We start from the raw sequence: 23678 nt of genomic DNA, 5'->3' as shown, positions 1-23678 counted from the left end.
GCGAGACACGGGAGTGAACATTCAGCTCTTTATTGTAGCTTAAGAAAAGGAACAGAAAGGGCTTGCGAGCCACTTGGCTTTATACAGCCAGCCGGCGGCTCGGCGGCCAATGGCAGCGCTTTGAATCTCCCGCGATCGGCTCGGCCAATCGTGGTAGATTCTTAGCGCTCCAATCATAGGAGTTCGGTAAGCCAATCACGTTGTGGTCTGGGTGGACCAATCAGAATGCGAGTCTACAAGAATGCTAATACAGAACAGAACCATCCATGGCTCTTGACTAGACAGGGAAAAAATAGAAAACATCAGAAGTTGGCAGTGGGAATGCACATTGCTGCCGATTGAAGAACAATTTTTAACTTTTATTGCAAGGTGTGTTGCATTCTTCAACTGCCTATATCACTGAAAGTTTCGTACCCTACATTAGCCTTTACTGTAACCCACCCTGCCAGCTGTCCACCTTCCCTTCTTCTCCTGCTGGGATGGTCCTGGGGAATAGACCATTTTTCCCCCAATAAAAGAGAATATTTGAAGCTCAGGGTTGAACTGTGGGGTCCATGGTATTCTCTGAGCTTGTTTGTTTTCTTGCAAACATTCCATGACCCAACTAGATAACATCATCAGGGCTAGAAGGGAGTGAGCCTTGCTCTCTGTTTATATACAGGAGACTTGCCCAGTATTGGTGGGAGTGTTATTTTCTTCTTGAATTAACACCAGGAATAATACCAGTCAAAACAACCAATCAGTAAATAATACCCCAATCAAAGAACTACCAACTTAAACAATTAAAGAGTAAACAACGACCTAATAAGAATACTTCCACCAATACTGCCTGGGCAAGCACTAATACTGTATATGAACAAAGAGCAACGCTCGCTTCTTATTAGCACTGACGGTTTGGCCTACTTCGATAATGAAACGTTTGCAAGAAAATAACCAAGCTTAGAGAGCACCACAGATTTTTCTTCAACCCCACTGAGTCTTCAACCACTCAACATCAACGCATTGGCAATTGGCAGGTGTTCAGGAGGCTGGTCATACTGAGAAATAAGGCCATGGTGCTATCACTTCAGGGGCAGGTTAGCCCTTGTACCAAAGAACTTCCTAATTCTCAAGAACGAACACATGGCAATATCAACAGCTCCCTGGGCCATAGAAGTGAATGCAGACAAGATTGCTGGAGGGAAGAATGGAGCGAAAGAGAGAGGGAGGGAGGGAGGGAGAGAGAGAGAGAGAGAGAAAGAGAGAGATCTACCCAGTTTAGCCTGTCTATAAACCACCTTGAATGTGTAAGTCTGGAACCTGGGACTTTTCCATCATACCCAACCAAAACTGAAGGAAACTGAAAGGAGAAGTGGGAGCATTTTTTTTCTTTTGTAACATTTTTTTAATGCTTCTTGGAGATGCATCCCTATGCTTGGAGCAGCAGACTAAAACTTTATTTGCCTGGCACTGCAACCTTTTGCATAACTGATCTTAATCAGTATTGCATGGTTTAATTGTGGGTTTTTTATTTTTATTTATTGAGAGATGGCTGCTGTTTCATTCAGCTTTGACTGGAGTGTGTGTGTGTGTGTGTGTTTGGGATATGGTTTTGTTCAATTCCAGGGCAGGTTGTGAGTGGAGTAGAATTTTTTCTTGGCCAAGTGTGATTGGACACACAAGGAATTTGTCTTAGTGCAAATGCTCTTAGTATACATAAAAGAAAAAATACTGAAAGACAGTGAGAAAATATTTGGGTGAGAAAAAAAATCCTCTAAACAAAATCCTTGTAGTTTAACCTCCAACGCTGAGTTCATTTATTGTACTATGCCAATATGTGGTTGGCTTGATTTTGGCATGAGGCATGAGGCAAATCCCTAGTCTATTGCTTGGTATTGTCATCTCAGTCAGAGATATTTTCAATAAACTATGATTAAACATACTTTAACAGCTATGCATAACACAGAGTGTTAGCCCTGGTTCAAAATTCAGCGGGGCCCTCTGGATAATATGGGAAAGGAAATAGGCAGAATAGATCTCTTGAATTCTTTCCAGACATTTTTCCAACAGAGAGCATGGGGCTGCCAATATTTTCTTCTGATGTATTTGTGGGTGTGCAATTTTGCTTTTACCTCGTGTTGCATTTCTATGCATGGGAAACATACAAATTGGGTTCTACACTATGCAGGTAGTCCTTGAATTACAACCATTCATTTTGTGACCATTCAAATTGCAACAGCACTGAAAAAAATGACTTATAATTGTTTTTCACACTTATGACTGTTGTAGCATCCCTGTGATCATTTGATCAAAATTCGGACATTTGGCAGCTGGCATGTATTTATGGACAGTTATAGTGTCCAAAGGTTACGTGATTGACTTTCACAAGCTTCTGACAAGCTAAGTCGATGGGGAAGCCAGATTCATATAACAACCATGTTACTAACTTAACAACTGCAGTGATTCACTTAGCAACCATGGCAAGAAAGATTGTAAAATAGGGCAAAACTCACTTAACAACTGTGTTGCTTAACAACAGAAATTTTGGGATCAATTGTGGTCATAAGTTGAGAACTATCTGTCCTAGATCATGTGACTAGAAGGGAGGGTACAGAATGGTACAGTCAGGAACATCCAATAGGATTGCACCAATCTCACTCTCATAGGCTTAAACTGAAGAGCTGGTGAATTCTGGGAGTTGAAGTCCATTCATCTTAAAAGATCTAGTTCAGATCTTTGGGAAAAAAATTTTTTTTCCACAGATCTGAACTAGATCTGCCCCATTTTCCATTTCGAGGTCAACCTGCCAAAGCGGCTTTCAACATTTTGATTAAAAACAGGAAGTTTCTGTGCACACCTAGGAGCAGGGAAATGATGTCATGGACATCATACCCTCGTGGTACAAAGCAGAGGTGGGTATCAGCAGGTTCTGACCAGTTCTGGAGAACCGGTAGTTGAACATTTGAGTAGTTCAGAGAACCGGCCAATATCATCTCTGACTGGCCCCGCCCTTATCTATTCTCCACCTCCCATTGAGTCCCAGCTGATTGGCTGGGTCTTCTTTGGTTGCCCTGCACAGGAGAATGGAGCTGGAAGGCAGGTTCGCGGGGTGAAGAGGGAATGGGGATTTTGCAGTATCCTTCCTCTGCCACGCCCACAAAGCCACACCATGCCCACCAAGCCACGGCCACAGAATCTGTAGTAAAAAAAATTAATCCCACCACCGGTACAAAGGATTGCAGATTAGGTATTCTGTACCAACCTCACTGGACATATTTTAGGCTTTTAGGGTCAATTCTCTACAGTAAAGGAACAAAAGCTGCCTGGAAATATGCTGCAGGCCAGCATTGGGTGGAACAGCCAATAAGACCTTGGAAAAAAAATATTGAAATACCCTGATGTGTCTGTAGCTACAAGGATCAGAATCATACAAGCTACAACATCCCCAGTAGTACTCTGTGGATGTGAAAGATTTTCTGACAGAATAACGAAGTTAGAAGGGAACCTGGAGATTTTCTAATCCACCCTCTTGCCAAGGCAGGAGACCGTATACTATTTCAGACAAATGGTTGTCCAATCTCTTCTTCAAAATATCCAGTGCTGAAGAAATGGTAGGACAGGACGAGTATTGATACTTTTGAATTTTGGTGTTGAAAAGACTTTTGAGACTACCATGGACTACCAAAGAAATGAGCCAACGGATCATTGAATAAATCAAAACAGAGTTTTCAGTGGAGGCTCAAATTATTCTGCTTTGGATACATTATGCGAAGACTAGCTCTTTGGAGAAACAATAGCAATAGCACTTAGATTTATATACCGCTTCACAGTGCTTTACAGCTCCCTCTGAGCAATTTACAGAGTCAGCATATCACTCCCAACAATCTGGCTCCTCATTTTACCGACCTCAGATGGATGGAAGGCTGAGTTAACCTTGAGCCAGTCAGGATCGAACTGCTGGAGTTGAGCAGTGAGTTAGCTCTGCAGTATTGCATTCTAACCACTGTGCCACTATGGCTGACTAAGATTCCATTGCTGGAAAAAGTGGAAGGGAAGAGAAGAGAAGAAGATAACCAGCAATAAGATGGATGGATTTAGTTATAGTGATGATGGTGGCACCATTGGAAAACCTGGGAGAATAGATCTGGTATAAATAATCATTGAAAAAAATATATCTATGTGGCCACAAGGAGTCAAAAACAACTTGATGGCATATAATCAATCTGTTATGGGACATTATTTGACATCTTATCAATCTGACATCTGCCAGATATTTGTGCCAAATCATCTTTAATTGTTGATTCATTTTTCCTGATATTTACTTTCAGAGTGATTTCATTCAAAATAATCCAAAATTAACTGAGGAAAAAAAGAGTTTTAAAAATAAAAATAAGTCTTTGAGTATCCTAATGTTGTTTTCCTAGCCAGTTTTTACTGACAGGTTTTGGGCCCCAAAATAAAATCACTATGAAATTATGTGTTCACACCACTTGAAATCCTGACAATAAAAATTAGGAAAATGTTTAGTGGTTTTAAGAAAGCTGTAATTTTTGGAAACATTTCTTTGTGATCCAATGCCAGTTGCTTCCATTTGGCAACTCCCCTTTTTAATAGCAATTTAAACAAAGGAGTCTCTTTTCTGAAAAATATTTCATCAAGAACACTATCTTCCAATGTGTAATATGTCAACATTAAAATATAAGGCTGCTTTGTTTTTCTTTAGAGCTGTGATGCAACTCTGCCTGATACAATCCCAGTGCAAGATGAAGATTTGTTGATCATTCTAAAAAGCCAGAAATAACTTACAGAAGATAAATTTAAAAGAGAGTCGTGGACAAACATTGAGATAGCATGAAAACACAAAACAGTGGCGTGCCCAATTTTCTTGTCTTTCTCTGGCTTCCAAGGTTTTGCAAGTAAGCAGGATATATGTGTTTTCTTGTATGTAATATTTGACTGTCAATCAGACTGATCACCCTTGCAATGGATATCAAACTAGAGAATGCCCCCATAGCTGCCTTTCTTACAGGTTCATGTCAGTTATTTTCTGAGGACTACGCAGAGGCACCCATGTAGATTTCTCAGCAATAGCAGGTTTGAAATATCTAAGATTTTAATTCCAATGTAGCTTCCAGATCTGAATTTTCTTTTTTCTTCTCCCGTTTTTGAATGTTACTAAACTTCTACGAAGAATAAAATATTTTTAAAAAACAGGAAAAAAAATGGGAAGAGCAAAATGCAAAGTATTAATCAGTGGAACAACTTACTTCAGATGTTGTGGGTGTTCCAACACTAGAAGTTTTTAACAAGAGTTTGGACAACCATTTGCCTGAAATGGTACATGGTTTCCTGCTTGAGCAGGGGTTAGACTAGAAGACCTCTAAGGTCCCTTTCAACTCTGTTATTCTGTTCTGTTCTCAGATAAAGATAAAAAAGGGGGAAAGAAAATAAAAATGTACACTGATGAAGTTACCTAGTTTGGTAATGAAACATGTGCAAGAAAACCACCAAGCTCCAAGGACCATAAAATGATATATATTAATAAAAAGAAAAGAGTTTCTGACTTTCTTTGATATAGTGTCAAATATAAAATATGTAAACCTTTTGATCTGAAAATCAATTGTACGCAATATTTCTATAAGCATAAATAGTTATACAGGTAGTCCTCGAGTTATGACTGTAATTGAGCCCTGCAATTACGGTTGTAATTCATAGTGGTCAAAAGCAGAGGTGGTATTCAGCAGGTTCTGACCAATTCTGGAGAACTGTTAGCAGAAATTTTGAGTAGTTCAGAGAATCGGCAAATCCTACCTCTGACTGGCCCCGCCCCGCCCCCATCTCTTCTCTGCCTCCCATCGAGTCCCAGCTGATCGGCTGGGTCTTCTTTTGTTGCCCTGCACAGGAGAATGGAGCTGGAAAGCAGGTTAGAGGGGTGGGGAGGGAATGGGGATTTCACAATAACCTTCCCCTGCCACGCCCACCAAGCCACGCTATGTCCAGCAAGCCACACCCACAGAACCGATAGTAAAAAAATTTGAATCCCACCACTGGTCAAAAGGCAGTCACCATGTGACAGGACTTACAATTATTTTTTTGCTATTGTTCATCATGCGCTGGTCTTTGTCAGAAACCAGAAGTAAATGCTAGTTTTCAGCAAAAATATTGTACTGCAAATGGCCATTTATGCAGGCTGAGCACCCAAAATACAGTCATTGGAGTGCCTCCCCCCCCCCTCAAAAATGGAATTTCAAAACTGGATTATAAGTCCTTTTTGGGTGTGTGGGGGGGTCCATACTAACTTCCAAAGACTGCTAAATGACTGGATGTAAATCAAAGATCACCTGTAATCATGAAATCCCAAAATTAATACAGTACTTCTTTATAATTCCAAGGAAAAAGGCCAGAATTGGTTTCCATATAGGAAAAAAAAAAGCTAGACAAAATCCTTCCCTTAATCAAAGTATTTAATTTATCCATCTCAGCAAATTCCATTAGTTTCACCATCCATCCCTCCACTGTGGGAATCTGTGGCTCTTTACATCTTTGACTAATGGTCTCTCATCTCCTGTAGTTTCAAGATAGGCCAAAGTTAGCTACAAGATGGAGCAATTCCTAGCAATTGTATTTATCCATCTTTGGCGCTCCAAATTTGCAGAACTTAAACTTTGCAGAATTCTCAGCATGAAAGATAGAGATATATACCTTCGCCAAGATATGGGTCATGTCCTTCAGATGTCTACCTGTGAAGAGAAGTTGTACTCAATGGATGAAAAATGTTTGCATTATTGATTATATTTATTTATTTAAATCCCGCCTTTATTGTTTTATAAATCATTCAAAGTGGAAAACATACCTTATACTTTTTCTGCTTCCTATTTTCCCCACAACATCAAGCCTGTGAAGAGATTTGGACTGAGAAAAGAGTTACTGGCCCAAAATTGCCCAGCCTGTCTTTATGCCTAAAGCAGGCCTAGAACTCACAATCGCCTGGTGATTAGCCCAACACAGTTGGCTTTCATGCCTATGGCTGGACTAGAACTCACAATCTCCCAGTTTCTGGCATTCTGTCCGTAAACAGCAGTCTTGACCTAGCTTTTGGAAAAGTTTAAACTGTTTCTGTAATGATATTCAATATTTTACAAATACAGTTTATTATTTGAAAACATCCAAGACTCCTGTGATGATCATCAAAAAGGAACCAAAACTACTTAAATGCTGCATCACCAGAACTTCTTTATTTGTAGGAGGAACAGACATAAAAATGCAGTGTTGGTGTTGGATCAGGGATGGGTTTCAAAAATCCCAGGAACTGGTTTGCTGCCCGGTTGCTGGGTAGGCATGGCCATGGCGGGATGGCCTACCAGAACTTCCTGTTTCTGGCTTTTGGTGGGCCTCCAGAGCCTAGGGGATGTCCTTTTTCCGGGAGGGCCATTTTTGGCCTTCCCAAGGATCGGGAGGCCTCCCCCAGGCCTCTGAGAGGGCAAAAACGGCCTCCCCGGGCTCTAGAGGCCCTCCGGAAGCTGGAAACAGGCCTGTTTCTGGACTTCTGAAAGGCCCATTTTCCCCCCTCCCAGAGCTTCCATGAGGACCTTGCACTTCCCTCCATCAAAATGGGCCACGTGGAGACTCCTGGGAGCAGCAGAGCGGAGTGGGCAGGACCAGCCAGTCAGTTGAAATACCGGTTTGGCGAACCAGATGTAACTTTAACATCCAGTTCGCGCGAACTGGTCCAAACCGGTAGAATATAACCCCCTGCATCTGATCACTAAACACTCGCTGCTCTCAATATATGTCAGAAATGTTTGTGTATTATATATTTACTTGTTGAAACCAGGAAGTGAGTTTTGATATTCCCCATTTTGCTGGAAGTCTTTTCTGTGAATCAGATGGTCTTTTTCAGGTGATTGTGGCTTAGCATTCAACTTGTTTTAGTTAGTAGGTAAAGCAAATATGGTCCCATAAACCTTGAAAGGTACACATAAGAGAGTGGACTATTGTTAACTTGGCCTCTACTGTACTGTTTCTGTAAGAATGAATGTGTAAATGAAGGGTGTGAATTTTTTTCCATTCACCTTACCTGAGAAACAGTCTTGCTCTGCCCTAGGACCTATGGACAGGCTCTGGATTTGGAGCTGAGATGTAATGACCGATGGCACATTGCTACAGGGAAGATACAAAATATTCAATGCGGATTGGAAAAAAACACACAGAAAAATCACACTGCACAATTTCCTATTAAGCAGAGCTACTACATTTGGATTGTAGAAACCCAAAGGACCATTAGATGGCAGCAGTTTCCCGCATTCCTTTGCTGCCTTCTAGTAGTTTTCTGGCTTCTTGCTACCCAGATGCAGCAGGCTTTCTGTATGGTTATCTGTATTACAGAAAGACCTTGACTTATGTCTATAACCGGGACCAGAATTTCCATTGCTAAGCAAAGCGGTTGTCAGGCTAAGTTGTGCTCAACTTTGCAACCTTCTTTTGCCACTGTTCTGAATCACTGTAGCTGTTAAGTGAATCATGAAGTCATTAAATGAACCCAATTTCCCCCTTTGACTTTGCTTGTCAGAAGCCAGGTGGGAAGGTTGCATATGGTGATCCCATGACCTCCCGTATGCTACAACCACTGTAAATACATATGAAATGTTGGATTGCTGAGACAGCCATAAGTACAAAGACCTGTTGTAAGTCATTTTTCAGTGCCATTCTCACTTCAAATGGTCACTAAACAAATGAATATAAGTGGAGGAATACTTGCACAGCAGCCTGATTGTTTTCCAAGGAGTGACACTTCTCCTTGCAGCTTGTCCTCCCTGGATAAGCCAAAACTTTCAAGCAGTCTTCTTCGGTTTTGTACTTCCCAGGTGTGTGAGTATTCAGTTTGGTAATTCCCAGCCAGCCCATCCAATCCTAAACGCCTGAGGACCTGTTTTGCTAAAGGTGTTTCCAAAATGCTTCTTGCATTTTTCAAACACCAGCTTTGATCATTTGTCTGGCACTCCCTGAAGCGATGGCTTCACCATTCCTTGCAGGCTTGTTCATCTTTAAAAAATGCTAGTGATATCAGTGGCTGGGTTTATGCAATTTGTTGAGCCATTAAATTGTGGTTTCAGTAAGCCATCACGGCCTGGTATAGTTTTAAGCCATGAGTTATGATTTATTGGTTACAGAGATTGGTTCCAAATATCATTAACAAGCTGCAATGCAAAAAATAATAATAATTGTGGCTCAGATAAGTTGCTCAGCATCTGTTCAGTCGCCTTAAACCATGAGATGGGTAGCAAATAAATTTGATAATAATAGTCCTTGGGAAGGACTCCACAGGTGAATAAAAATGCCAAGTCTAGTCTGAACATCTGGCTGACTGTGCAATGAACCATAATAATAATCAGCTCAGTGATCAAAGCTACAAGGGACAAAAGTGTAAATTTGTTTAAACATTCAGTTTAATGTAAATGTGTAAGAAAACATTTTGGGGACACTGAATTAAAGCCATGCTGGATTTATCTGGTGGGAATGCCAGGTTGGGACTACAGTTGTGATGTGTTTGTGATAAATTAGAACATCTTTAGGACAACATATCCTAACCTTCCGTGACTTTTCATACTGTACAAATGTTCAGCCAAAATAAACACACACCACATGCAGCAAAGCAAATCGATTTTTAAAAATAACACATGCTAGAATTTTCACCATGGCCTTCTTATATTGTTTTCTAATTGCACAACACTTGCACAGTTCCACAAATGTAGCTTATTCAAAATAACTTACACAACTTTCTTCCCTAAACAGAAGATCATGGGAGACAAATGAACAACACTATATTCCTTACCGAAGAAATAGCAAAACCTGGACAATGGGAATAGTCAGGCAGGGTAAGGATAATGTGTGTTTGTTTGTTTAAACACCTGGGAAAATAAAATAAAAAAAGATCAGAGGAAGGGCCAGGTGAGACTTTGTGGGGAAAACTTCTCACAGAATCACTTCTGAGAAAGCTGTTCCTTCCATTGACACACCCCAATCCAGAGAACCTCCAAGCATGATCTCAGCATGTTAAAAAGTCCCAGTGTGATTTTTTAGATATCGAAACTTGAAACTGGATGTGGTTTTGAAAGCGCCAGATCTTTAAGTTACACTTAGATAAAGATGGGAACAAAATCATTTAATGAGGAAAACAGGTTCCTAAAGTACAGTCCCAGCTAAACTCAACCAATCTAAAAATCGTTTTAATTATTTTACCTGTTTGGAGGCCGCCCTATAAATATGTTTTCTCCAAGGCAGCTAACAAGTCTTTAATTTAAAAAAAAAATCCTATGGATTTCAATAGGTCTGGTAGATTTAAGGGAGGCAAAATCTAGATCAAAGTGCTGAAATCTAAGCAATTTAAATTACTTCGATTAGACTGAAATCTAAAAACTAAGTGCTGAGCTTCAAAACTGTGCAAGGGGTCAGCACTGACAGTAGGGATTAACATTTTCAGCTTTTCATCCCGCTTCTCCAAGAACAGTCATATTGATCCCAAGAATGTGTGCCTACGTGTGTGTGTGTGTGTGTGTGTGTGTGTGTGTGTGTGTGTTCGTGAGCATGTTCACCCATCATTCCAAGGCATAGAAAAGGCTGCAAATTTGGGAGGGGAAATCTAATATCAGATTTCTATTCCTGTTCTCCCATCTGCTTCCAAGCGCAGCTGCTTCCATGCCAGCGGCAACCCTGCAGTGGGTCACCAAGACAAAATAACGACATGTGTATAGTGTCATCATCACACGGATCTTGCCCTTATATCCTTCGCCCGTGACATTTGATGCACGTACAGGTGGTGGTATTTGCTTCCCAGCAGTTTCTGTAACTTGTGTCTAGATAAGGGAAGCTGAACAACTGGAAAGGGGTGGGCAGAAGGAAAAGATTCAAAGCTCAAGCAACTTGCCCCGATAACCTCAATCCCTGTAAAAAAATATTTCTCTTTTGCTAGCAAGGGGATAGAAAGAAATATTAAGGGTCATAATTTGAGAGGCACTCTACACAGGTTGCCCTCAACTTACGTCCACAATGGAGCCTAAAATTTATGTTGCTAAGTGAGGCATTTGTTAAGTGAGTTTTACCCCATTTTACCACCTTTCTTGCTACAGTTGTAAAGTGAGTCATTATCACTGTTAAGTTAGTAACATGGCTGTTAAGTGAATCCGGCTTCCCCATTGACTTTATTCCTCAGAAGGTTGCAAAAGGGGATCGCAAAAACTATCATAAATCTGAAGCAATTGCCAAGTATCTGAATTTTGATCACGTGAACATGGGGATGTTGCAACGTAAGTGGAGGACGACTTGCACCAGCGTTTCTCAAGCTCAACCAGTTTGAGATCCGTGGACTTCAACTCCCAGAATTCCACAGCCAGCCATGCCGATTGGGGAATTCTGGGAGTGGAATGTCTATGGAGATTGTTTCCGGGATCTCCGCACATTGTTGCAACTCTACCAGTTGCTGAGCTTGAAAAAAAAAAACACCACAGTGTGATTCAAAATTTGTTTGAATCAATGTAATCCCTGGATAGCTAATATTTTGGAGATCAAACACAGTTTCTCCCATCAACAGTGATGGATACTGGCTGACTGATGAATGAGCCGATGTCATTTCCTCCAAAGCTGCAGTCAGCAGGACTGTTTCTACCCCACTGACTTACTGAGGTGTGATCACTGGATGAGCCAACAATCACACTTCAGTAAGTCAGTGGGGTAGAAACAATTGTACTAGTTGAAGAAGGAAAATCCTCCTATTTCCTGGAACAGCCATTGGTTGCAACTGCAGCAAAGGAGACTGTGATTCCAGGGTAACTTGGCTCACGCTAAATCTGCATGTGACGGAGGGAAAAAAAACCTCGCCAGTTTCACAGCTTGTGCTTCTCTTTATTTACTTGTTTGTTATGCAGTCTTGTTGCCTCTGCCTGCACTTGACCTCTTCTTCAATAGAGTAAACACAGTTGTGCTCACACTGTCAAAGGTCAAAAGCCAACAAGCCAAAAAGGCAAACTATTAAATATTGATGTGGTGGTGCAATAGCTGCATGGTTGTCTGTTTATTTATAAATGTATTAAGTAGCTATGCTGCCCATTGGTCTAGAAATTCTGTGCAGTTTACATCATCAAACAAACATACAAAACATTAAATATTAAAATAAACAGAAATTAAATAAGTTAACAACCAGAACGGGACGGGGTAGAAGTAGAATCTTCTTCCTAGTCCACTAATCTCCACCAGTCTGAAACGCCTATTGGGGTCCCTGGCTAACTGGCAGAGCTGTGTTTTGAGGGCAAAAGGGGACAGTAAAGAATGAGGTGGCTGGATGGAGCCACTGAAGAAGTCGCCTTGAGCTTAAATGGACTCCGGGGATGGTAGAGGACAGGAAGGCCTGGAGGAACGTTATCCATGGGGTCACGATGGGTTGGACACAACTTCAAGACAAGCAATAACAACAAAATATTTGAAACCCTTTCAAAAGGCCAGGAGGATGGAGCAGAACTTGGCGGGGGCATGATGTTCCAGGCAGAGGGTGGTAGTTGTAGCCAGAAAGTTTCTTCTTCTAGAGCAGGCGTCTGCAACCTAAGGCTCTGGAGCCACATGGGGCTCTTTTGGTCCTCTGCTGCGGCTCGTTGGCTGATCCCACCCTTGGCTGGCCTTTCCCCTCCCCGTCACTCCTGGGCTGGCCTGAGAAGGCAAGGGTGATGGCGGAGGATGGAGACTCTCTCCATATTCCATAGCAGGAGGTGACTGGGTGGGAGGGAGTGATGTGGAGTTGGCCACGCCCACCCAGTCACACCAGTTGTTAAATTATTGGCTCCCCTGTTTTCTTTTTCGTAGGAAACGGGTCCAAATGGCTCTTAGAAGGTTTCAGGCCCCTGTCCTAGAGTCTCCCCAGAATTCATGACTGTGGGAGATTCACAGCATGGCCTTTCTGCCAGAATGAACAGGGTGGGCCTCTCACTCATCACATGTCCTAGATCCATGCCACGAAAGGCTTTAAAGGGCCAACACCTCAAACTGGTGACACTGCAGCCCAGACAACAGTGCCTTCCTTCCATGGGGCACCCTAGGGGACCCCTAAAACTTTCTGCTCTGCTGCGTTTTGTGCTAGCTGTATCTTCTGAATACTGTTAAAATTGGATAGAACCGTTGCAGCAGTCCAAACGCTGAGATGACCAGGGCATCAGTGACTAAGGGCGTTTTTGAGGGGCCAAAAATAAATACCTCCCTCCAATAATGAAGAGGAAAAGGCCACCGTCTGTGAGCATCCGTTTAAAGGGAAACCGACGCTTTCTTTTCAAAAGAGCCACAGAAATTGCAAAGTCCACTCTGGGGGACACGTTAGGGACCACTCAGGCCACTGCAGTCTCGGCACCTTTGGCCGCTGGCGCCTCCCGCAGACTTTGTGCCCGCTGCGCAGCGGGCAGGCGTGTCTGACGGCGGCGCGCCCTCAGCCGCGCGCTCCCTACTCCAGACTAGCAACCCGGGGGAGGGGGTGGGGGAGGACACACGTGTGGCTTCGTCCTCGTGGGTCAACCACCCTTGCCCAATGCAGAGACCTCCGGAGGGATTGGGGACAGCGCTGGATACCGCGGCTGCCCAGCACCTCCGGTGGATTCCTTCCAGATCTGGCCCCGCTGCCGAGGAGTACCCGGGCTGCGCAGCACAGCGGCCGGAGTGGCCGAAGGGCGTCCTTCAAGCGGCTGCTCGGCGGAGGTGTCCGGCGGCCTTGGCTGCAGGGAGAGGCACGGAAGGCGCCGAGGGGCGTGTGCGCGCATTGTGCCAGGGCTGGCCGGGAGAAAGTTGCCTTTTATGAGCGTGCACTTCCTGTTAGCTGCCTCTCCGCCTCCTCGGCGGCTCGAAATATATTTACACACACAGGTTTGCGCCTCCCTCTCTGGGCAGGGTTTCCTCGCTTTTTCCTCCGCGCTTCTTTTCCTCTTGTTTGTGCCGAGGCGGCTGTCAGATTCGCCTCTTGCACGCCCGAAAGCGGCTGGTGCAGGAGCCGCTGAGCGCCTTTGCGCTCCCCTCTCGCGTTTGCCTGCCAGCTGCAGCCACTTTGCCCGGGAACCCGCCGACCTTTCAAGGAGGATTGCAACGCCCTTGCCCCGCGCCTGCTGAAGAAGGGGGCGCGCGATCTGCAGCCTAGCCCCGCGGGGGCTCGGGCTGCCGTTTGCACGCCCTCCTTGCACCCCCTTTTGCACGAGGCGCCTTCTGGCGTTTTTCCTGTGCGCGCGCGCGGGGACTCCAGGAAGATGCCTGTCTGGAAACTTTAAGCAGCGTCAGGGAAATTGTGGCGGATTCTGACCGGGCAGCAACCTTGGTGTCCCTCTAGTGGGATCGCGTTGTTACTCCGCCGGGGCATCCGGGGCTCGAGCTGGCGGACGATGAACCGAGGCTTCGTTGGCCTCTTCTCAGACCCATCTCTCGGCCTCCGAAGCCCGAGCAACGGCCAGCAAACTTCCTTAGTCTTTTGATAGCTTTCTGCTCACGTCCCTCCCCTCCCCGCGGCTCTCTCCAACCCAGGGAAACCGAGCTTTTGCAGGCAAGTGGAATTGGCCGTAGGAAACCGGCCGGCAGCTTCTGTTCGCATCCCTGCGATGGGAAGTAAGGTCATGGATGCCAAGAAGAAGGATGCCTCGTCTGGTAAGAAGAAGGACGCTGGACAGAAGAGACGCATGCTGCGCGTTCACATCCCCGTAAGTCTTGCTTTGCTGGCTGCGTTCAGCGGACAAGGTTAGCAGCAGCTCTCCGCGTTTGTTCCGTTCTCACGGTATTCAGATCCGCAGAGGGGTCTGCGCAGACCGCAGGTTAAATCTGATTGGCTAGTGGCTGCTGAGTCGTGGGAACGCAACCCTGCTCTGTCCCCGAGCCTGGGCAAGGAGTTGGAAGTTGTTCTTTTGAACGCTTCCCCAGATCTCCTGGGCAGAGTGCAGCGTGAAATCTCATTTTTTTTTTTGGCAGCAGCAGCAGCAGTAACAACAGGTTGGGGGTGGGGCAGAGAAAGGAATGTGCACCAGCCTGTCACTTAACAGGGATGTTGGGGATGCGGGGGGGGGCGGAGGAAAGGGTGTGAGAGCAAGGCAAAGGATCCATGAAGCTGTCATGTTTTGGAAGAAGCCTTCAAAATTGTTTTGCTTCTCTTTGTCCTCGACTTGCAACAGTTCCTTTAACGGCCATTCAAAGTTACCACGGCACTGTTGAGCGGCGAGGGTGGTCTTGCTGGCCTCGCACTGCCCCTTCCAGGTCTTGAGTTCTTGGTCCTAGGTCAGTTTCCATAAAGTTGGAGCCTGCAGCAGCATCTCAGAAAGATGGTTTGTCTTTGTAGGACCGGGAGATATGACCTCAGTTTAAAGTGCTATGACACTCCTGCATATACACACAAGCATGCACACACATGGACACATCAATGCACAGCCACACAGGTAGGCAGAGGGTTCCACACACGTTTAAACCACTTTTCGACCTGATTGGAGACTTCTAATGATGACCTCACTCTGTTGAATTAAACATTAAAATTCTGTTTGTCTTCCTGGAGGGTGCCTTGACATTCATACAATCCCAGTAGAAGGGATTCAGAAATAGTTTTAAAATGGGCTGGAAGAGGAAAGTACTGTACCTATAAGACAGGGGGGCGGGGAAAAATCTTTAAAACGCATTTTTAATTTTGGATAGGAAGCAAGGCATTAGCAATATTTTATCTTAACAGTGCCTGCCCTGCACCCTGTTTGCAAACTAAGGTGCCTTTCGGGAACGTTGAGCTTTTTTGCGAAGGTATGCAGAGCCTGGCAGGGCCTTTAAAAATTGAAGGGGTCTTTAAAAGCCTTCAAAAGACTTGCTTGGAAAACAGATCTGAAGGTGATAAGCAGGTTAGCCACTGAAGGAGCCCTACAACTGTTCTTTCTGCTTGCATGTTGTAAAGCAGGATCAAATATCCTATAGTTTGCTGTTTCTTCCACGGTACATCAGATCTTGAGGATCACATCGAAACATGTCCAAATGGATCCGAATCCCTGGATCGCACAGGTCCATGATGGTGAGCCTATAGCATATGTGCCAGAGGTGGTACACAGCGCCCCCCTCTGAAGGCACATGAGCCATTGGTTCAGCTTTGACGCACGTGTGTGTGCCTCCCACCAGCCAGCTGGCCTCCAGGTCTCTGCTGTGCATGCACGGAGGGGCGGGCGCACGCACGGAAGTCGTGCACAAGTGGAGGTGGCAGGGCACATGCATGGGGCACGCATTGCATTTTGCGGGTTTGGGGATGTGTGTGCATTTGCTTGCACATGTGCTTTGGGCACTCTGTTCAGAAAAGGTTAGCCATCACTGGCATAGGTGGTTGAGGGACAGCTGGATCATAAGAATGGGTTTAGGACAGAGGTGGCATTCAGCAGGTCCTGACCAGTTCTAGGGAACCAGTAGTAGAAATTTTGAGTCGTTCAGAGAACTGGCCAACTTCACCTCTGACTGGCCCCGCCCCAATCTATTCTCCGCCTCCCATTGAGTCCCAGCTGATTGGCTGGGTCTCCTTTGGTTGCCCTGCACAGGAGAATGGAGCTGTAAAGCAGGTTAGTGGGGTGGGGAGGGAATGGGGATTTTGCAGTAACCTTCCCCCAGGAATGGGGAGGGAATGGGGATTTTGCAGTATCCTTCTCCTGCCACGCCCACTGAGCCACGCCCACCAAGCCACACCCACAGAATCAGGTAGTAAAATTTTTTTGAATGTCACTACTGGTCTAGGATCTCTAATAGATGAACTCACACCGAAGAGCCCAAGGCAGAGTGGGTAACTATGCTAACTCTAGGACCTGTGGACTTCAACTCCCAGAATCTCTGTGCCAGCTGAGCCATCATGGGAATTCTGGGAGTTGAAGTCCATAGGTCATAAATTTGCCATAGCTGCCCCATCGCTGGCCTTACAGAAGAAGTGACAGCGCATGGATTGAAGATAATGGACGTTTCAGGTTGCAAAGCTCTCCCCAGTCTGAACTGTTTTTATCAGTAGATAGGAAGATAAGCAGGAAAAATGGGTAGTAGGCCTTCTTTTAGGGACTTCTCTATAGCTGGGCCTCAACTTACAACCATTTGTTTAGTGACTGTTCGAAGTAACAAAGGCAGTGAAGCACTGTTATAGCATCCTCAGCACCACGTAATGAAAATTCAAGGACTTGACAACTGGTATGTATTTACAATAATTGCAGCATCCCAGGGTCATGTGATTTGCCAATTGTGACCTTCCCAGCCAGTTTCAGAGAAGCAAAGTCAATAGGGAAAGCTGGATTTGCTTAACAACCATGTGATTCGTTTACCAATTGCAACGATTCATTTAACAACAATTGTCGCAAAAGATGTAAAATTGGGTGTTACTCATATAACAACCACCTTGCTTAGGAACAAATTTTTTTGGTCCCTATTGTGGTTGTGAGTTGGGGATTACCTGTGCTCCAGGCTTGTAGTCGAAAAACAATTTATCATCCTCATCTTTGTTATCCCTCATTCGGTTTAGATCATGTTTTTCCTTTGTGGGCCTAAGGGCGCTTATCTGGGTATCTCTTCATTTTATCTCCAAGTATGGGGTGATTTTGGTTCTGAAATTGATGAGTTCCGTCAGAGATTTATTCAGCCATTTGGGGATTTGAATCTGAATTTATTTGGCCCATCTTAGTCCAACATCTGAACCATCAATGGTTCAGTAATGGACCATCAGAGTGACCCCTTGTGGCCAGGGTTTAAAAAAAAATCATTTTCAGGATTCAAGATACAATGAAAGTGTGGTGGTCTTCAGCAGGTTCTGACCAGTTTTGGAGAACCGGTAGTGGAAATTTTGAGTAGTTTGGAGAACTGGCAAATACCACCTCTGACCTCTAGACCCATCTATTCTCCGCCTCCTGAGTCCCAGCTGATCGGCTGGGTCTTCTTTGGCTGCCCTGCACAGGAGAACAGAGCTGGAAAGCAGGTTAGTGGGGTGGAGAGGGAATGGAGATTTTGCAGTAACCTTTCCCTGCCATGCCCACCAAGCCACGCCCACCAAGCCACGCCCACAAAACCGGTAGTAAAAAAATTTGAATCCCACCACTGGGAGAAGCATTTCCATATCCTATTTAGAAGAGAGGAAATGAAAGTGGAAGGGAGCTTGAAGATCATCTATACCAGCCCTCCATTCAGGGCTAAATCTACAATGCAGAATTCAGTTATAGCTATCATAAGAGATCAATATCCCCCTATGTTTAAATACTGGCAGGATAGGATAAGCCACTTTCTATACAGGAAATTATCCCAGTCGATCCTTTGCACTTGCTGTAACCTTTCCGGATAACTGGAAGGCCCACATTTATCCCCCGATTTAATGCTTCTCACTCACATGCTTTTTTTGTGAGTGGGTTGGGGGTGCTTTTATGCATGTGTTGGGAAGAAGTCGCCTTTCTTGGTACTCAACTATTGCAACATGATTTAATAAGAAAAGTACTGGCAGAAACTATGCACATTATGGCAGTGGAGATTAACGTGCACTTCTGGTATGCTGTTATATAATGTTGGGGAAGTAAAAGCTACTCTATCCATTGGCAAAAGGGAAAGGTGACAGGTTATATATACCTGTCATACATGCTTGTCCAACAAGCATGTTAAAAAGACCGGTTAGAGAGGTGATATGATAGCAGGGTTCCAATATTTGAGGGGCTGCCACAAAGAAGAGAATTTATTTTCCAAAGCAACAGAGGGCAGGACAAGAAGCAATGGGTGGAAACTAATCAAGGAGAGAAGCAACTTAGAACTAAGGAGAAATTTCCTGATCGCTAGAACAATTAATCAGTGGAACAACTGGCCTCCAGAAATCGTGAGTGCTCCAACACTGGAAGTTTTTGAGAAAAGACTGGACAGCGACTTGTCTGGAATGGGATAGAGACCTCCAAAGTTCCTTCCAACTCTGATTATGATGTTCTTTGTAACTTTAAGACTTCAACTCCCCAAATTCCCCACCTGCCATATAAGTCTTAAAGTTGCCAACATTGAACACTCTTGGTTTATACTTTGATTCTGTATCCATCAGTTTATCGACTTGGCTTATTGATCAATCAGTGTGATTATCCACTCAGATTGGATGCAGAATGTAAATACGCTTTGAAAGTGGAAGAGGAGGCCTAAAACATCTTTAATAATTTTTTATTTGCTCTAGTTGCAATTTGAGAAAGGGTCTTGAAGGCAAAAAGTTTGCCATGTATCACATCAGAATATGGATCTATACAACTCATGTCCGAGTGAACATGATTTCTGGCTGTGATGGAAAATGATTTATTCTTCTGAAAAGCAATGTTTGGGGAAAGTTAGCCAACTCAAGAGGCTGAAAGATGCTTGTAAGAATGAACTACTGAGTGTCAACACTAGCATAGTCTTATATCTTATCCCTGATTATTAGAAACTATAGTACTTTGCATGTAATCTATATACATTACAGAACAGATGGTCCTCAGCTTATGACCACAACTGGGACTAGAATTTGTTTCTAAGCAAGGCAGTAGTTAAGTGAGTCAAACCTGATTTTATGACCTATTTCCAAAGTCGTTAAGCAAATCACTGCAGTTGTTAGGTAAATCATTGTTGGGTGAGTCTGACTTTCTCCATTGTCTTTGCTTGTCTGAAGGTCACAGATCATGCTCACTAGATCTGGGATGCTACAATCACACACACACACACACACACACACACACACAGACGATTGTAGCATCCCAGATGCTGTGACAGTTGTAAGTGTGGGGATTGGTAGTTGGTCACCTTCTTCAGTGCCGTTGAAACTTTCCAATGGTTGTTCAATGAATGGTTGCAAATTTGAGGATTATCTGTACCTGAAACTACATCCTTGGCATATGGTAGAATCTGCCTCCAGGTCAGGATCTACCAGTAGGTTTAAATCAGGGGTGTCAATCTCGATTTCATTGAGGGCCATATCAGGGTTGTATTTGATCTTGGGGGTGTGGCCTGGGGGCATGGCCAACTCAACATCACTTGTTTTGGGGCACCTGTGGCGGCCCGCAGTGCCTCTGCCAGCGAAACGGGCTCCTGAGCTCTGTTTTGGCTGTGATGGCCTCTGGCAATCCTCTGCCAGCAAAAATGGAGCTCAGGAGGGCCACCCGAGTTCCGTTTTTGCTGGCAGAGGGTTGCCGGAGGCCATCACAGCCCAAAATGGAGCTCGGAAGCCTGTTTTCGCTGGCAGAGGCACTGTGGGCTGGTCCCTTGCTGTTTCCAGGTTGGCCCCGCGATCCAGATCTAAGCATCCTGCGGGCTGAATCCATGGGCCTTGAGTTTGACTCCTCTGCTTCAGATCAATTTTTCAAGCTTAGCAACTTTTAAGACAGATGAACTTCAACTTCCAGAATTCCCCAGCACGGCCTGAAAGTTGCCAAGTTTAAGAAAAAAAACCTAACACTGATCCAGAAGGCCTACTAAAAACGCAACTTATTTTTGATGAAACGCTTTTAGGATTGGCTTCAATTAGGTTGAAGGGTTTATATTTCATTTAGTGGCATGTTGCCTTGTTTGCAGATTGAGGATTTCTTTTAAAAAGCCACTGGCAAGTTGGAGTTGTAATTGTGGTAGAGCTGAAAGTGATATACAGCCCTTGCTTGGACGGTCCACGTGCTTCCTATAACTGAAGAATAACAACAGATTTCGTGGAAAAGGGGAAGTGTGTGTGAGTGCGGCATTCTCTTTTTTGCCCTTTGGGTGTGAGCTTGTTTGTGGAGAAGGGACTTGTTTGTTAAAAGCAGACATAATCCCCTTTGCCTCAGGTTTACTAATTCAGCAATGTGGGTTGCAAATAAAGGATACAGGAGCTGCATGCAAAGAAGAGATATTGGGGACTTAGGATATATGTATCCTAAGGCTTGCTAGGGGCAGCCTGAGGTTGATAGATTTAGCTGGTTTCCTCTTTTTCCCACTCCATGGTTAGAAAGATGAACTATCTTCCATGATTGAGTTCATCTATTGACATAGTTTTTAAAATATGGTTTGTCAAATAAATCACATTTGACTGGATTGACCTTTAAGTGGAAAACACTGTTCACAACAGCTAACTTTGCATGGATTGCTAAACTGTAGGCAGGGTTAATTCAAATATAATCAAAATCTAGATTTAGTAGATTTGTAATACAATGGGCAACCTCTATTTAATAGACTTAGGATTTCTTCATTGCAGGAAGTCTTCCACTTACAACTGGTCTCTTAGCTTTACAATTGCAGTGCCCACCTTATGACCACAAGGTTTGCTTATCACTGCAGCAAAACCATGCCATAGTGAACAATGAGTTCACTTAACAATTGAGATGTTTATTTAATGACCACAGCATTCATTTTATGACTGCTGCTTTTAAAAACAGAATAATAGTGTTGGAAGGGACTTTGAGGGTCTTCTAGTCCAGGGGTCACCAACCTTTTGGACCTCAGGGACCACCAAACTCATAATTTTAAATCTCGCAGACCAGAGACCCTGGGAAAATCTCAAAGCCTGCAGGAAATTTATCCACCCTGTTCTCCTATCAATTGATCATTCTTTATTTGGGATCGCAGGATACCGTCTCCAGCTCCATTCTAAGGGGGGGAGAGAGAGAGACTTTTGGCTTCATGCAAGGAAAGCAGCAGAAGCAGCAGAAGTCTTTCTTTTTCTCCCCCAAACTCTGCCAGAAATGAATCTTTGTGAGACCTGTCACGCCAGTGCAGCCTCCTAGAGCAGGATGCCTTGCAGGGTCTCAAAGTCTCATTTCTGGCAGAGTTTGGTGGGAGAGAAAAAAAGACTTTTGCTGCTTCCCTTGCACACAGCCAAAAGCAGAAGAAGAAAGAAGTGGAAAGAAGCATCCCGGTGAGGCATGTGGGGTGAGTGGGACAAATTCCCCCCCTCCACCTTTTCCCCTGTCCCCTCACTATCTCGTGTTGTTTGCAATGCAAGCGACGCAAGCCTTGTGTTCCTGTGGGCCATGTGGGCGGCGCAGCCCTGTGTTCTCGCACAGCCTGGATTAATTGCTTTGGGGTGACATTTCTCTGAGGACCACCAGTGGTTCCCGGCCCACTGGTTGGCGACCACTGTTCTAGTCCAAACACCTGCTCAAGCCGGAGGCCTTGTACTGTTTCAGACAAACAGTTGTCCAATCTCTTCTTTAAAATTGTCATTACTTACGATCAGGAGTGGGGTTCAAAAATCCCAGTAACCGGTTTGCTGCCCAGTTGCTGGGTGGGCATGGCAGGGTGGGCGTGGTCTACTGGAACTTCCGGAAGGGGCATTTTTTGGCTTCCCAAGCATCTGAAGGCTTCCTTCCGGCCTCTGGGAGGGTAAAAATGGTCTCCCCCAGGCTCTGGAGGCCCACCAGAAGCTGGAAACAGGCTAGTTTCTGGACTCCCGGTACTGCTGTTTTCCCCCCTCCCAGAGCCTCACGCAGACCCTGCACTTACCTGCACCGAAAATGGGCCACTTGGAGACTCTTGGGAGGGGTGGGGCAGGGTTGGCAGGCCAGTTGGTCAGTTGAAGTACCAGTTCGGTGAACCAGATGCAAAGTTAACATCCGGTTCACCTGAACTGGTCCAAACCAGTAGAATCCCACCCCTACTTACGATCAAAATTTGCAGATTTAATTAGAGTTGTAAGTTAAGGAATACTTGCAAACTGAGGTTTTACTGCAAACAGCACCGTTTATATCTCTGATATAATTTTGCAAATAAATTGATGCCCATAATGTAAGCTCAGTTTTAATTGATTGCCTATCTCTCTTATTATCTGTTAAATCAAGCAGCTTGTTAGAAGGTGGTTTGAACAGGCTGAACAACTCAGCCTTTTAAATTTGCCATCCATATTTTGAGAATCCAATCGTGAACGTCATCTGGGAAACAACAATCAAGCAAACCATGGGTTTATGTGATGTGGGAGCCTCATGCCAGAGGTTCAGAGTTTGTGATGCTAAAAATAAAAATAAAGAAAATGAAGTGAAGTGAAACAACAACAACATCAAGTTGCTTAGAAAGATCTCTTTGGGAGATGGGGCACCTCATTTTAAGGGCCAAATTTGTGCAAAGGTTGAGAGTTTTCAGGTGGAATGCATCAAGCCAAACCTTTTTAAAATATGTAATGAAAATCTAGCCTGTTTATACTGTGGTGGAGATCTCAAGAAACATTATTTATGAGATAAGGAGTTTGAAGCCAGATGGCACACTGTTTGCAAATGTTGCCTGATTGTGCAATAAATTAGTCAATAGCTGTTCCCTTCAGCAGGGCTACCAATGGGGGCTAGAATAAAATTGCAACATCTCAGTCAGCAAGCAAAGTATTTTGTCATCAGTAAAAAATTTCCTTTCCTTATTTTAACTGGAGCATTGAGAATTAGAAAGACCAGAGTTGAACAAGGAGTAGGAATTCAAAATCTTACCCTTGTTTTTTTTAAATAACTCAAGGCAACAAACACATCTAATATGCCTTCTTCCTCCCATTTTCTCCACAACAACAACCCTGTGAGGTGGGTTGGGCTGAGAAAGAGTGGCTGAGCCAAGGTCACTCAACTGGTTTTCATGCCTAAGGCAGGAATAGAATCGAACAGTGGTTAGAATGTACTATTGCAGGCTTACTCTGCCCACTGCCAGGAGTTCTATCTGATTTGGCTAAAGGTTGACTCAGCCTCCCATGTTGAGAGACAGAATGTTTGGAAATGTTT

At 44.3% G+C, this 23678-nt stretch overlaps 1 protein-coding gene across 3 annotated transcripts in view; it reads left to right on the top strand.

Annotated features, from left to right (window-relative positions):
- Positions 1-13938: 13938 nt before the first annotated feature.
- The window catches only part of PRKAG2 (protein kinase AMP-activated non-catalytic subunit gamma 2), a 271216-nt gene continuing 261476 nt past the window's right edge, over positions 13939-23678 (top strand). For all 3 annotated transcript variants that reach the window (XM_087916094.1, XM_026719904.2, XM_087916093.1), the window contains exon 1: positions 13939-14690. In XM_087916094.1, the coding sequence (XP_087772220.1) occupies positions 14592-14690 (99 nt within the window). In that variant the 5' untranslated portion in view covers positions 13939-14591. The remainder of the gene's footprint in view (positions 14691-23678) is intronic.

The sequence above is a fragment of the Pseudonaja textilis genome, chromosome Z (genome assembly GCF_049901715.1).
Source record: "Pseudonaja textilis isolate UNSWEBS1 chromosome Z, rPseTex1.2, whole genome shotgun sequence".
NCBI classification, from domain to species: Eukaryota; Metazoa; Chordata; class Lepidosauria; order Squamata; family Elapidae; genus Pseudonaja; species Pseudonaja textilis.
The sequence above is the reverse complement of the archived record's forward strand: the minus strand, read 5'-3'. Positions and strand labels throughout refer to the sequence as shown.